We start from the raw sequence: 16,452 nt of genomic DNA on the forward strand, positions 1-16,452 counted from the left end.
ATAAGAATAGAGAATAGAGATTAGAATAGAATAAGAATAAGAGAATAAAAATAGAGAATAGAATAATAGAATAAGAATAGAGATTAGAATAGAATAAGAATAAGAGAATAAGAATAGAGAATAGAGAATAGAATAAAAATAAGAGAATAAGAATAAGAATAAGAACAGAGAATAGAAAATAGAATAGAATAAGAATAAGAGAATAGAGAATAGAATAAGAATAAGAGAATAGAGAATAGAGAATAGAATAAAATAAGAGAATAAGAATAGAGAATAGAATAGAATAAGAGAATAAAAATAGAGAATAAATGGAATGGAATAGAATAGAAAAGAATAGAATTCTTTATTGGCCAAGTGTGATTCGGCACATAAGGTATTTGTCTTCGGTGCATAATAGCAATAGCAGTAGACTTATATACCGCTTCATAGGGCTTTCAGCCCTCTCTAAGCGGTTTACAGAGAGTCAGCATATTGCTCCCAACAATCTGGGTCCTCATTTTACCCACCTCGGAAGGATGGAAGGCTGAGTCAACCCTGAGCCGGTGGGATTTGAACCGCTGAACTGCTGATCTAGCAGTAGCCTGCAGTGCTGCATTTAACCACTGCGCCACCTTGGCTCATAAACTCTCAATATGCATAAAAGCTGTAAGTGATAAATTGTGATGATAGTCATGAAGTAAAACAAATAAAATAAGATCAGGTAACATATTGTGGCTAGCGAGCACTAAGAGAAAAAACATTAGGCCACTAGTGTTCATGAATATCATATTGGAGATACCAAATTTACAACTTAAGCAGTGCTATTAAATGGAAGAATCCTGAAAAAGACATCCTATTTTAAGTTGGGCTGCATTTTCCTAAGCTTAAGGGGCTTCTTAGTGGACGCAGAAGCTTCATCAGTTTGTGGGGCAAAAAAGAGAAAAATAGTATTTCGCTGAACCCTGAAGTTGTGGCCTGCCAGTGGCCAGCGTAGCTGGTGGCATACTCAGATAGTGAGGAGGTTGGGGAGGAACATGGGCCAGCCCTGGAGTCTGGGGAAGTCTCTAATGAGGGCTCTGCATTGGAGGCAGAGAGGGCGCCAGAGCCGTCTGACAGTTATCAGCTGCCTTTGGAGTTGGAGATCAGTGGGGCAGAAGAACAGCTGGAGCCTGTTCCCAATGTGCGCATGTGCAGAGCTGCCAGGAGAAGGGAACAGCTAAGGAACAAGAGCCAACTCGGGAGTAAAGGCACAGGTGGACGGTGAATGGCCGCTTCCAGAGTAAATAAAAGAGGAGCTAAAGGGGAGGGGAGTTTGCAGGAGACAATTAGTTCGATTTATTAGAGTGAAGATCTGTTCCTGACTTTTTGCCAAGTAATTGCTGCTATAGCGTGGCATTTGGGAGATATCGGCCTGGCAGGTCTCCAAACCTGATCAAGGTCTGTAGTTGTGAAATCTCATGAAAGACTGTTTGCCCGGGCTTTGCTGGAGAGGAATTCCCTTGAACCTAAGTAAAAGAGGTTTTATTGGGACGAGGAGTCTGCTTCATGATCTTGGGAAGCCTAGGTCAGAACAGAAGTCTCTTCTTATAGACTTATTGAAGTGACGGGATATTGTTTTGGGGTAGTTGTAGAATGTTATCTTTATGGGTCTTAAGGGCTTCCGATTTCAAGGATCAACTCGTGATGGGGCAAAAAGGATTCAAGCAATGGCAGCTGTTGTGTCTCAGAGCATCCTGGATTTCTCTCTTTTTTTTCCCCTTCTAGGCCCTGGGATATCCCTAAACAGCATCTGCTTCTCTTCAAGTTTCTGTGCCACTGCCTCTGACGATGGCTATCTGCGCCTATGGCCCTTGGACTTCTCAGAAGTCTTCCTGGAGGCAGGTGCGTAGAGCTTAAAGATCACAAAGTAGGTAGGTCTTCCATTCAGGAGATCAACTGGAGATGACTTTGGAAAGATTGCCAATGACACTGGAGGTCATAAATTTGCTCCTATGAGACTGGGCTCCTTTTGACCTTGAAGGTGTTTTAGTTCATGATCTCGGGTAGTTATACAGTCATTCTATAACCTATAAAGTAAATGTTCCCCTCGCACATATGTGCTAGTCGTTCCCGATTCTAGGGGTTGGTGCTCATCTCCGTTTCAAAGCCGAAGAGCCAGAGCTGTCCGAAGATGTCTCTGTGATCATGTGGCCGACATGACTAAACCCCAAGAGTGTACGGAATGTTGTTGCCTTCCCACCAAAGGTGGTCCCTATTTTTCTACTTGCATTTTTACATGCTTTCGAACTGCTAGGTTGGCAGAAGCTGGGACAAGTAGCGGGAGCTCACTCCATTACGTGGCACTAGGAATTCAAACTGCCCCCCCCCCATCCCTCAAGTTGTGAAAAATGACCACAGTCAGGTCAGCTTCAGGGTTGACAATATATATATGCATGTATATATGTAGCATGTTATATGCGTGTCATGTATGCGTATGGGTAAATAAATACTTTCTTTTGAGAGCAGACACCAGAATTTCATTTTTAATGTGGGCCAGTGTGCTCACAGTAAAAAATGACAATAAAGATTGTCCTCATCTTCGTCTTCTTCTTGTCTTGTCTTGTCCTGTCCTGTCCTATCTTACCTTACCTTACCGTATCATCTTATCCATCCCATCTTACCTCACCTCATCTCATTTTTCTTATTTGCATCCTCACCAAGAAACTCCAGATGCCTCACTGTTCCCTTTGCCCGGTGAATCTAACCATGTCCCTCGAATGCTGACTAAGCTGGCATCTTTCTTCCAGAGCACAACAATCCAGTGAGTTCGGCTCGAATCAGCCCTGACAATCTGAAGGTTTTGTGCACCACCGCCACCGGGAACGTGGGCTGCCTGGACATCCAGTCGAGGAATTACAGCACCGTCATGAGGTCCCACGTGGGCACTGTCTTGGCGTTTTCAGTGGACAGTTCCCAGAAACAGCTGGCGACGGTGTCCGAAGACAATACCATTCGCATTTGGAATGTCGAATCTATGCAGCAGGTGATTTCGGAACTTTGTTGGAACTTTGCAGAACACACACACACACACACACACACACACACACATTTGTGGCACCTTAAACATTAACATTATAACAATAGATGCTTATACTTTTCTGGAAGTTAGAATAGAATAGAATAGAATACCAGGGTTGGAAGGGACCTTGGAGATCTTCTAGTCCAACCCCCTGCTAGGCAGGAAACCCTACACCACTTCAGACAAATGGTTGTCCAATCTCTTCTTAAAAACTTCTAGTGTTGGAGCATTTACAACTTTTGGAGGCAAGTTGTTCCACTGATTCATTGTCTTCACTGTTAGGAATTTTCTCCTTAGTTCTAAGTTGCTTCTCTCCTTGATTAGTTTCCACCCATTGCTTCTTGTCCTGACAGGTGCTTTGGAGAATAGCTTGACTCCCTCTTCTTTGTGGCAACCCCTAAGATATTGGAACATTGCGATCATGTCTCCCCTAGTCCTTCTTTTCATTAAAGTTGACATACCCAGTTCCTGCAACCGTTCTTCATATGTTTTAGCCTCCAGTCCCCTAATCATCTTTGTTACTCTTCTCTGCACTCTTTCTAGAGTTTCCACATCTTTTTTAGTGTGGTGAACAAAACTGGATGCAGTATTCCTTATTTGTGAGATCGTGTGAGGTTCCTTATTTGTGAGACCTTGTGAGGCTCCTTGTTTGTGAGACCTTGATCTCAGGCGCAAGACTGGATCATTCTCCTGTGCACTGCTTGGGGAATTCTCTCAAGCCGGCTGATCCTTCATGCAAAACTGAACCAGTCCAGTCAGAGGAGGCGTGGCCAGCAATTTGCATAACTCAGTCTCAAGGTTAATGGACAAAGTTAACCCATGCTTGGATTCCCCTCGCAGCACACATAGAAGGACCATTCAGGTAAGTCAGCGGTCGTTTCCTCCTCCTGCCTCCTGTCTCACCTGGGTACCACTCTGTCCCCTTACAGCTTTATGAATTCACGGCCTCCGATGAAATCCCGTGCGCTGTGGCTTTTCATCCCTTGCAACCTATTTTCGCTTGTGGTTTTGACACCGGCGTGGTCCGAACGATCAGCTTGGCTGCCTCGAGACTACTTGAAGAACACAAGTAAAGCCTTTATGGGATTTGATAGTTACGTTTTGAATGTTTTGCACGCATGGAAGAGGAAGGGGACAGTGATTTGAAAGGAAATATTTCTTTGGAGAAGAAAAAAAAATATGAAATCAATACAGAGATTAGCCTGTAATGCAGTAAAGACAAACAACAGAACAAATGTACTGATTTAGAATGATCCATTCACTTCTTAGCAGTATTTGGGGCAATACGTCAAATGTTAAGTACAGGTCAGTGTTAGCAACCACAACTGGGGACTGACAATTTGGTCATTAAGCGGAGTGGTTGCTAAGGGCAACTGCAACCGTGCTTACAGTCTCGTTTCAGCTTTCGCTTGTTTACAGACCTGTGAAGGTTGTTAATGTGGGAAGGGGTTTCAACATGACTTATTTATCACTGTCATGACTTGAAACAGTTACTAAGCAAAGACCACCCGTATCGCAACTTTTCTGTTTCTGATGTATCTATTTATATAAAATATTCAACATGGCACTCGGCTCAAAGACTCTGGGCAGCATCCCAAGTCATTATACAAAAATAGAAAAGAAAAATAGCACATGCCACTAAACCAAACTAAAATAATTATACAGTGATTAAAATTAAACTATACTATATGTCACCAACGGAGAGAATTTTACTCATCCTGACCCAAGAACCTGGAGAAAGACACACATTTTTATTGCCTTTCCAATGGCTGGTGTTCTCCTTTTTACAACAAATAACTCAACAAGCATCACACAACTCTAAAAAATATAGGTAAAAGTAAAGGTTCCCACACACATATGTGCTGGTCGTTCCTGACTCTAGAGGGCAGTGCTCATCTCCATTTCAAAGCTGTCCGAAGACGTCTCTGTGGTCATGTGGCCGGCAGGACTAAACGCTGAAGGCCCATGGAACGCTGTTACCTTCGCACCAAAGGTTGCATTTTTTCATGCTTTCAAACTGCTAGGTTGGCAGAAGCTGGGACAAGTAACAGAAGGAAGCTCACTCTGTTACACGGCACTAGGGATTCGAACTTTCTGATCGACATCTCAGCATCTTAACCACTGAGCCACCTTATCCCACTAAAAAATATACTATATTGCAGAAGTAAACTCTAAAATATACTATAATTACTATAGGTCCCTGAAGCCTTCGGAGCGCTCCAAACAACCCTGCGAGCAAACCGGAAGTGACTTCCGGTTTTCTCAGAGCGTCGTTTTGACGGCTCTGGAGGCTTCAGGGAAGCCTCCTGAAGGTCCCTGAAGCCTCCAGAGGGCCACGGGGGGTGGGGTGGGGCGGGGGAGGCTGTTTTCGTCTTCCCCAGCTCCTATAAAGCCTCTGGAGCCTGGGGAGGGCGAAAAAGCATGCAAAAAATGGGGGGGGGACGCACCTGTAGTGTGCGCATGTGCACTGGGGGGATGTTGCGCATTGCATTATGGGTGTGGCATGCCCGCACCACCACCCCTGTGCTCCCCCCCACAAATGGCACGTGAGCCAAAAAAGGTTCACCATCGCTGCTGTAGTGACTTGGATCAGGAGGAAATCCTGATTCAAATCCTATTGATTAAATAGCTCCGTATGTGAGTTTGAACAAGTTGCCCTCTGGCCAATAACTACTGGTAGTCCTCGACTTATAATAATTCATTTAGTGACCGTTCAAAGTTACAATAGCAGTGAGAACAGTGTCTTATGGCCATTTCTCACACTTTCAACCATTGTAGCATCCCCATGGCCAGGTGACTTACTGACCAATAAAGTCAAAGGGGAAGCCAAATTCACTTAACAACGCTGTTAACTCATTTAAAACCCGCGATAATTCACTTGAGGTGGCTCTGCGGCTAAGCTTGTCGATCAGAAAGGTCGGCAGTTCAGCAGTTCGAATCCCTGGCACTGCGTAACGGAGTGAGCTCCCGTTGCTTGTCCCAGTTTCTGCCAACCTAGCAGTTCGAAAGCACGTAAAAATGCAAGTAGCAAAATAGGGACCACCTTTGGTGGGAAGGTAAGAGCGTTCTGTGCGACCGGCATTGAGTCATGCCGGCCACATGACCACGGAGATGTCTTCGGACAGCGCTGGCTCTTCGGCTTTGAAATGGAGATGAGCACTGCCCCCTAGAGTCGGGAACGACTAGCACATAGGTGCGAGATGAATCTTTACCTTTATGATTCACTTAACAATTGTGGCCAAAAAAAATCATAAAATCGGGTAAAACTCACTTAACACATTTCTCACTTATCAGCATAGATTTTGGGTTCCATTGTGCCCGTAGGTTGAGGGCTGCCTGTACGAGGATTGTTATGGGCTTAGAATGATGGGAGACAAACCCAAATGCTTTACGCTTGTAGGATTTAAAGGGCAATTGTTTTTTGTCATCCGCCTGGTTTCATTCTTCAAGTTCATTCCTCATTTTGCCTTTTTGTTTGGGGGCAACTATTGGACAGGCAGCACCGGGGTCTGATCACAGGCCTGACCTTCTCTCAGGATGGCAACTTCATGTATAGTTCCTGCACGCACGGGACGCTGAGTCTTTATAACTACGCCATACAGAAGAGTCACACTGTCCGAGTATTAGGTAAGCGTTCTACTCTCTTTCTGTGTCCTAAAGCAGGACTTTATCATAGGGAATCCTCAACTTATTTCCGGTCACACAGCAACCATTCAAAGTCGCAATGGAAGCTCCCGAAATGCCAAGTTCTGGAGTTCCGACATTTGCACTCATCCCCACAGTCACGTGTGTTCTGACCTAGGCTACCCAAAAGCACGACGCCAACTCCTCGTCCCGATAAAATCCCTTTTATTTAGTTTAAAGGGAATTCCTCTCCAGCAAAGTCCCAGCCAATAGTCTTTCATGAGATTTCACAACTACAGAACTTTATCAGGCTTGGAGAACTGCCAGGCTGATATCTCCCAAATGCCACGCTGTAGCAGCAATTACTTGGCAAGGAGTCAGGAACAGATCTTCACTCTAATGAACTGAACTAATTGTCTCCTGCAAACTCCCCTCCCCTTTCGCTCCTCTTTCATTCCCTATGGGAGAAGCCATTCACCGTCCACCTGTGCTTGTACTCCCAAGTTGGACCTTGTTCCTTAGCTGTTCCCTTCTCCTGGCAGCTCTGCGCATACGCACCTCGGGAACAGGCTCCAGCTGTTCTTCTGCCCCACTGATCTCCAGTTCCGAAGGCAGCTGATAACTGTTGGATGGCTCTGGCCCCATCTCTGCCTCCGACACATAGCACTCATCAGAGCCTTCCCCAGACTCAGGCCCATGTTCCTCTCCAACCTCTCCATTGTCCGAATCTCCTGCTAATTGTGCTGGCCGCTGGCGGGCCACAACCACATGACTACATTTTGGTTCCAGTGTTCTATGTGGTCTTGTGACCGTGATTTATGGTTTTGGTCAGTTTCCAGCAAAAACCACCAATAGGAATACATTGATTAATGACCGTGACGTTTGTTTAATGACCACTATGTGAAATAGTGGGAGTTGGATTAACAACTCTCATAGCTTGCAACAGAAATTGACTCTCTGATTCTCATTCAGCAAATGTGGTGTCCCAAGAAAATGACCATGGTCCTGATGCGTTGTCCGTCAGTTGTGATGGGCGTCTCTTGGCCTTTGTGGGACCTTCCAAATACATCGTCACCCTCATGGACGCTCATACTCTGGATGAGGTAACTATTGCTTGTGTCTCAAAAGCCGATAAAATTTCTCGCTCATATAATTCTAGTGAAACTCTGGAGTCACTTTGTGTGAGTTAGGCAGCTATATCAATTTGTTTAATAAATAATAAAGAAAGTAATCGATAAAGACATGGCCTTTTTTCCTGAAACAATAAGACAATGTGTGCAATGAGTTTCCCCTCAGCTACTGCTGAGGAGAAACCAAGAAACATGATCTCCTTTAGATAACAGATAACTATACTAAATGAGTTTACTAATTACTGTATTTTTGGTGTATAAGATGCTCCGAAGTATAAGACACACCTAGCTTTTAGGGAGAAAAACAAGGGCAAAGGAAATCTGCCTCTCAGCTATTTGCCTCCATGCAGCAAACAGCCTGTTTCAGTTTCAGCACAGCCTGATTAGCACAAGCAGCTGATTGTTGGTTTGATCGTCCTGATAATCAGCTGTTTCAGGCTGCAGGGATTGCCATAGCCTATTGCCGCCTCCGTGTGCCTCATTTTCAGCCTCAGCATCCTGTTTTCAGCCTACGGACGACCCATTTGCAGCGCCACACACCCCATTTTCTTCCTGTTTCAGGCGGCGGGGATCGGAATGGCGGAAAATGGGGTGTGCGGAGGCCAAAAATGGGGTGCACAGAGGCAGCAATAGGCAATGGCAATCCGTGCAGCCTGAAACAGCTGATCGTCAGGAGAAGGATCCAACTGACAATCAGTTGCTGGTGCTAATCAGGCTGTACTGAAACTGAAACTGGCTTTTTGCTGTTCCCTGCAAGGAGGCAAATTGCTGGGAGGCAGACACTAAAGGGTGGGGCCGGCGGGTGGGCGGAGCTACATTTGGTGTATAAGACACACTCAATTTTTCACCTTCTTTTAGGGCGGGGAAAGTGCATCTTATACTCAGAAAAATATAGTAATTGCTATCTACAGGAGAGTGTGGTTTTTTGTTTCACTTTATTCTGGAGAATTATTTCTACATGATTTTCTAGGTATCTATCTATTTATCTCCATCCATCCACCTATTTTGTAATCCATTCTTTTTTTACCCATTAAGCAGAATGGGTTGATAGAATAGACTGAATTTCCAAACTTTTGTTGCGACTCCTCAGTTCCGTACCAGGGACTATAGGGTAAAACTCTTTTATATCCATTAAATCTTCTTTGACAATTAGAGATATGGATTTTTGTGGGAAATTGCCAATCAGAAAATGGTGATTCAAATTCACATCATCACCTCAGTTCCCCTGATCTGCACCCGTTTTTATTACTTAAATAAGATTTAATGAGACTTAAATTTTTAATTAAAATACTTGATAGGCAAATGAAATTCAGCGTATTTTATTAGGTTTCCACATTACATTTGAAGAAATTAAACATTCTGTATGGGGAGAAAAGTTATTTCTATTGGAATAGTGACAACATATTGCACAATCGGCAGAACATGCACTTACTATGTCCTTTTAGATTTTTGGCTTTTTGTTGTAGAACTATCACCCCTAAAGCAAAATTGAGATAGCCTTGAAACTGCCAGATTGGAAAATTTTAAGTCTCAATTTTTTTCTGGTTCACATCTCTGTGAACCGTTTCAGCCCATAGATTAAAACGTATTTAGCTTATAGCAAGGATCACCCACCCATCTCTCTACTTAGCTATCTATCTGTATTTATCTATTTATTGCCATCCATCCATCCATCCATCCATCACCATTGTCTGCCTGCCTGCCTGCCTTTATCTGTCTGTCTGTCTGTCTGTCTGTCTGCCTGCCTGCCTGCCTATCTATCTATCTATCTATCTATCTATCTATCTATCTATCTATCTATCTATCTATCTATCATCTATCTATCTATCTATCTATCTATCTATCTATCTATCTATCTATCTATCTATCATCTATATCTGTCTGTCTGTCTGTCTGTCTGTCTGTCTGTCTATCTATCTATCTATCTATCTATCTATCTATCTATCTATCTATCTATCTATCTATTCATTTATCTCCTCTCCCTCCTTCTACTCATACACATAAATAGACATGTACTTAGACACACATATATGCACAGCATCCACATATCATCTTCTTTTAATGACCCCTTGTGGGATGGACTCTGGGCAACTGAATGGAGTTGAGTCTTTACTGTCCAGATGCCCTTCCTGTCGCCAATGCAGAGTTATATTCAGCAGGCACATTCTCATCCACAGCATCCACATATATAAGCTCAAATATCAAAGTATCTGTGTCGCGATTACATGTCAAAGATCACTGACAAATGGTGCATCTGACACCACCAGATCACGTCACGCTGTGTACTTTGAGCTCCTAGGGTAAAAAAAAGGAATATAAATCCAAGACATAAGGGTGTCGTTCTCTTCACCTGACCTCCGATGGTTGCCATCCCTAGCTTCTTTGTCCATTTTCTGGCTTAGTACAAATTTAGTTTGAGTAAACAAAGCGTAATGTTAAATTCTTATTTATGCATCTCAGCTGCTAAGGATCGACGTGAGCATCCTGGATCTGGACAGCACGGCCCTCGATGTTGCAGTGAAACTTTGCTTCACCCCTTTCCCTCTCGGCCATCTTTTGGTGTCCACCTCCTCCCAGAAGGTTCTAGTGTTGGATGCCAAGTCTGGACGCTTAATCAGAGTGGTAGGAGATCTACAGTTTTTGTTCTCCCTTTCAGAAGTGGGGCTTCCTTGTGATTTCCATGTTTTTCCATTTACCCATTTCTTCTGAGGGACATCCCAACTGTTCTGTGGGTCTAAAATTGCTGGATTATTACTAACTATAGGTAGTGGCATAGGGTTTCCTGCTTAAGGAGGGGGTTGGACTAGAAGACCCCCGAAGTCCCTTCCAACTCTGTTGTTCTATGATTTCTATCACTAGTCATCGATAGTTCATTTAGTGGCCATTTTGACATTACATCGGCACTATCATTAAGTGTTGTACCTTATGATTTGTGACGAATGCATCTTTTCTTTTATGGACAGTGAGAGTTTATGCACCAAAGACCAATTCCTTGTGTGTCCAATCACACTTGGCCAATAAAGGACTGTACTCTACTCTACTCTACTCTACTCTACTCTACTCTACTCTACTCTACTCTACTCTACTCTACTCTACTCTACTCTACTCCTCTCCACTTCTATTCTATTCTATTCTATTCTATTCTGTAGAATTAAATTCTATTCTATTCTGAAAAAAGTGTCTTATGACAGTTTTTCACACTTACGACCATTGCAGCATCCCCATAGTCACGTGATCAAAATTTGGAGCTCACATTTATGACAGTCGCAGTGTCCTGGGTTCATGTGATTCCCTTTTTCGACCTTCTGAAAAGCAGAGTCGATGGAGAAGCCAGATTCCCTTCACAAACATGTTACTAACTTAACAACTGCAGTGATTCACTTAACAACTGTGGCAAGAAAAGTCGTAAAATGGGGCAAAATCTCACAGTTGTCTCACTTAGCCACGTAAATGTTGGGTTCAGCAGAGGACTACTGGTATTGATGTTTGAATGCATGGCTTTGAAGATTTTAAATTGAGGCTGACTCAGCCTTCCATATCTCCGAGGTGGATAAAATGAAGACCCACATTATTGGGGGCAAGAGGCTGACTCTGTAAAACCGCTTAGAGAGGGCTGTAAAGCATTGTAAAGTGGTATATAAGTCTAAGTGCTATTGCTATTCCTTCCTTCTTCCTTACTTCCTTGTGGTTAGAGTGCAGTACTGCAGGCTACTTCTGCTGACTGCAGGCTGCCTGAAATTTGGCAGTGTGAATCTCACCAGACTCAAGGTTGACTCAGCCTTCCATCCTTCCGAGGTGGGTAAAATGAGGACCCAGATTGTTGGGGGCCAAGAGGCTGACTCTGTAAACTGCTTAGAGAGGGCTGTAAAAGCACATAAGTCTAAGCACTATTGCTATTGCTCCCTCCCTCCCTCCCTCCCTCCCTCCCTCCCTTCCTTCCTTCCTTCCTTCCTTCCTTCCTTCCTTCCAAGGTGTGCAGTGGGTTAGAACGTAGTATTGCATGCTAACTCTGCCAGCAGTTCAAATCTCACCAGGCTCAAGGTTGACTCAGCCTTTCATCCTTCCGAGGTGGGTAAAATGAGGACCCAGATTGTTGGGGGCAAGAGGCTGACTCTGCAAACCACTTAGAGAGGGCTGTAAAAGCACCATGAAGTGATATATAAGTCTAAGCGCTATTGCTATGTACTGCCTGACACCTGAAGGGATGAGCTGAAGTTGTCATCTGTACAGGAATATGCTAAGGATTTTGCTATTTAATGAGTGGGATCCAATGTTAGTGATGATTTCTATCGTTTGCAGATCCCTCAAGTTCACAGACAGTCTTGTTCTTCTTTAACGCTGAGTCCCGATGGCCGATATGTTCTCACAGCCGGTGATAGGACTATCAAAGTGTGGGATTATGAAATGAGATTTGATGTCAGCTGCCAGGTAAGTAAATCGGGGCAATCTTAGATTTCTCTTCCTTCCTCATGACTAATGATTGATAGGCATTTTAAAATAATACAACAATATTATCGGGTTAGAGATTTTCTGTCTTCACTGTGAGTTGTATTGTGTTGGGGGGGTGCAATGAGGGAGCTCAACCAATCTCATTGTACATATGTTGTGCACTGACAAATAAATTATAGTTATAATTATTATTACAATGTTCAGTTAAAGAATGTTAACAGAAATGGACTAGAATGGAACCAGTGAGGCAGAGAGTGAGTGAGTGAGTGAGTATGTGTTTGTTTGTGTGTGTGTGTGTGTGTGTGTGAGAGAGAGAGAGAGAGAGAGAGAGAGGGAGGGAGGGAGGGAGGGAGGGAGAGAGATGGAGATGGAGAAAAGGGAGAGGGGGTAGAATAAGTTATCCGCTACATGACTTAAATAATTAAGGTTTAGATAAATATTTGCTGCTCTTACCTTCTAATTATTAATTAATATCTCTGAGCAGTGTGGTAGTCTAGGGATGGAGCTTTCACCTCACAATCAGGAGACTATGAGTTCGATCCTTTGTAGTGGCAGGTAGTTCTCTCTCTGGGTGCAATGAGTAATTATTTGCTGGAGAGAAGAGAGAGAGATGCCCTCACATGGCCTCCCTTATATATACAGCTTCTTAAAGTGGCAGTGACCCTGCTGACTCGTCATCATCTCGGTTTACAGCCTTACAGCAGCTATTAAATCTTCACTACCCTGACATTAATTGAGGGCCACATCAGGACTGTGGTTGACTTTGAGGGAGCGGGTGGGTATGGCTGACTGGATGGGCATGGCCAGCTTGGCACCATTCACTGGGCATGGCCGACTGGATGGGCGTGGCCAGCTTGACACAACTCCCCAAACTGTTGGCATGTTTCCTCTTCGTATTGGGTAGTCCGGGCCGATGCGACACAGGCCAGCCCATTACATTTTCCAGATCGGCCTTTTGGGCTGGATCTGACCACATTGCGGGTCAGATCCGGCCTGCAGGCCCTGTGTTTGACACCCCTGCTCTAGTGATAAACCCTGCCTAGGAACAATGTTAACCCCAAGCCATGCAAATGAAGCTCTGAAGGAGAAAGTTGGTCTTCTGCTTTTCTTTCTCCCAGGTGTTCATTGGTCACTCTGAACCAATACAGCAGGTGAGGTTCACTGCTGACCAAAAGCAGGTCTTCAGTGTTGGAGATGCCATCTTCCTGTGGGATTTCCTAGGCGTCTTCGCAGAGGAGACCTTCAGGGATGAGTAAGAACTCAGTGTTTCTTCATTAACACCTTGAAGATACTTTTTCTGAACCCACCTCTAGATTTGAATCTTGTCATCTCATTTGGACTCTGTTCTCATTGCAGGATCGATTCCCCTAGGCCCTTAGCGCTTCTTCCAGTTGGTAAGTTGGCATTTGCTTTTGAGTAACACAGTGGGTGTTGCACCTCCCGTAGCAAGCAATAGCACTTAGACTTAGACACCACTTCATAGTGCTTTACAGCCCTCTCTAAGCGGTTTACAATGTCAGCCTATTATTTTCCCCAACAATCTGGGTCTTCATTTTCCCCACCTCAGAAGGATGGAAGGCTGAGTCAACCTTGAGCCAGTCAGGATCGAACTGCTGGCAGTCGGCAGAGTTAGCCTGCAATACTGCATTCTAAGGAAGGAAGGAAGGAAGGAAGGAAGGAAGGAAGGAAGGAAGGAAGGAAGGAAGGAAGGAAGGAAGGAAGGAAGGAAGGAAGGAAGGAAGGAAGGAAGGAAGGAAGGAAGGAAGGAAGGAAGGAAGGAAGGAAGGAAGGAAGGAAGGAAGGAAGGAAGGAAGGAAGGAAGGAAGGAAGGAAGGAAGGAAGGAAGGAAGGAAGGAAGGAAGGAAGGAAGGAAGGAAGGAAGGAAGGAAGGAAGGAAGGAAGGAAGGAAGGAAGGGCAATAGCAATAGTACTTAGACTTATATACCACTTCACAATGCTTTCCAGCCCTCTCTAAGCAGTTTACAGAGTCAGCCTCTTGCCCCCAACAATCTGAGTCCTCATTTTACCCACCACAGAAGGATGGAAGGCTGAGTCAACCTTGAGCCAGTCAGGATCAAGCTGCTGGCAGTCGGCAGAGTTAGCCTGAAATACTGCATAGGAAGGAAGGAAGGAAGGAAGGAAGGAAGGAAGGAAGGAAGGAAGGAAGGAAGGAAGGAAGGAAGGAAGGAAGGAAGGAAGGGCAATTGCAATAGCACTTAGACTTATATACCACTTCACAGTGCTTTCCAGCCCTCTCTAAGAGGTTTATAGAGTCAGCCTCTTGCCCTCAACAATCTGGGTCCTCATTTTACCCACCTCGGAAGGATGGAAGGCTGAGTCAACTTTGAGCCTGATGAGATTTGATCTGCCAAACTGCTGGCAGCCAGTGATCAGCAGAAGTAGCCTGCAGTACTGCCTAACTCATCCTCCCATGTTTCCTCTTGTTTGTTCACAGATGCTAATTTGGAGAAGGTACAAAATTCACCTCCTGGCTCCAGTGATGCCCCCCGCCAGCTGGTTCCTTTGCCTACTGTGGTGTCTCCTCCATGCCTGGATCTCAGCGCTCTCCACCGACTGGTTGAGCATGGTGAGCAAAGAGGATTAATCACCATAGGAACATATAAAATTCTACAGGCAACTTAAAACCCTCTCCTGGTTGTACATCCCCTGCCTTCCCAGAGACGTTTGATCCAAACGTCTTGCATTTCCATTCAAGATGATACCTGTCATTCCTTAAAGTAGACCTTTATGGAAAACCTTCCAGCCAAAAATTATACGTAGCAATGTTTTACCTGTAAATGACTTTTTCTGTTTTAATCGCAATAATACGCCTACGAACAACTGCTTTAAATTCAATGTAAATCATTCTAAACTTGACTGTAAAAAATATGATTTCTGTAACAGAGTTGTCAAAGTGTGGAATGCCCTTCCTGATTCAGTTGTCTCAGCTACAAATTTTCACAGTTTCGGTCACAATTTGACTTCTCTGGACCTTAGTTCATACTTAAGTGGTTAGTAGAGAGGGCCTGCATAAGTGCACTAACGTGCCTATCGTCCCTGTCACTGTATTTTTATTTTCTGATTTGTGTTCTCGTTTTTGTTTGACAAATTCCAATAAATAAATAAGGGAAGGAGAAGATAATTGGTCCATTGGAATTTGGGTGGCTAATACATTCAAATAAATAAACCATGGAAAATAAATAAAGACCGCTCCTTTCTCTTTGACAGTTTTCTGTCTTGGTCTCCAATCTCACTTCCTTCTGCACGAAACAGAGATTCTGACCTGGTTGTAATTCTCAGAAGGTGCCTGTGAGAATTTAACTATATCATTTTCTCTTTATGGGATTGCCAGCGTGGGAATATTCTTCCTTGTCCAGAATTCCTTTTCCAAGACAGCCATCAAGATCCTTTTAAAGATGGTCTCTGCAGTGGGAAGATATATAAATGAGGCAGCTTCCGGATGGGTTCTATTCTTTTATTCCGCTTATCTTCTAAAACAATGTCTCTCAATCTTAGGTCTCTCCACGTCTTCCAATTATTCTAAAAGTATATGGAGCCAGTTGCTTCCTTCCTGTCATTTTCCTTTCCTTTCTCTCTTCCAGACACCTGGTCTGACTCTGAAGAAGAAAAAGAAGCCTGTTTGAAAGGAAAACATGGGGAAGCTGTTAATGGGACTACTGGCCACTCAGTTCTTGTGCTGAATGATGTTGTCCAACATGAAGAGCCTCTGGCTGTGAAACCTGACCTCACTCCAATTTGTTCAAGCCCTCACAGTCCTGCAGGAGGGGGTGAGTTGACATATCCCAGTGCTTTCTTTAAAAAATCCACATTTTAAGGGAGGAAAAGTGAATAGGCTCAGGGTCACCATGGACCGTGAGATGAATAGCAAATAAATTTGATCGTAATAAAGTTAAGCACCATCGGCATTGACAAAATCGCCATCGGTCAACTGGAAAAGACAACCTTGCTCTTGACTTTTATTAAAAGTCAAGAGCAAAGTCAACCTTTTAATATTGTCAGACATCCAGATCTGCCTATCCCAGGTCCTTGGGATGGACTTGATAGGCGGATAAAAATGACAAATCTAGTCTGAACATCTGGCTGAGTGTGTGACAGAATGAAGCTCAGTGACTGGTTTCCAGCAGTGGCTATCAGAAAACATGATTAGATATTTGTTCTTTCTTTCCTTTTTTTAAAAGAAACATTTTTATT

At 43.9% G+C, this 16,452-nt stretch overlaps 1 protein-coding gene across 1 annotated transcript in view; it reads left to right on the top strand.

The window, feature by feature from the left end:
- The window catches only part of WDR90 (WD repeat domain 90), a 69,588-nt gene that overhangs the window by 27,666 nt on the left and 25,470 nt on the right, over positions 1 to 16,452 (top strand). Inside the window, 11 exon segments of the mRNA XM_087728461.1 lie at positions 1,744 to 1,860; positions 2,766 to 3,001; positions 3,967 to 4,106; positions 6,534 to 6,664; positions 7,634 to 7,764; positions 10,252 to 10,413; positions 12,091 to 12,219; positions 13,359 to 13,492; positions 13,597 to 13,634; positions 14,696 to 14,827; positions 15,843 to 16,028. Coding sequence (XP_087584587.1) covers positions 1,744 to 1,860; positions 2,766 to 3,001; positions 3,967 to 4,106; positions 6,534 to 6,664; positions 7,634 to 7,764; positions 10,252 to 10,413; positions 12,091 to 12,219; positions 13,359 to 13,492; positions 13,597 to 13,634; positions 14,696 to 14,827; positions 15,843 to 16,028 — 1,536 coding nt within the window.

This window comes from Thamnophis sirtalis, unplaced genomic scaffold, assembly GCF_051295495.1.
Source record: "Thamnophis sirtalis isolate CommonGarterSnake01/CBP01778 unplaced genomic scaffold, rThaSir2_p1.2 scaffold_14, whole genome shotgun sequence".
NCBI lineage: Eukaryota > Metazoa > Chordata > Lepidosauria > Squamata > Natricidae > Thamnophis > Thamnophis sirtalis.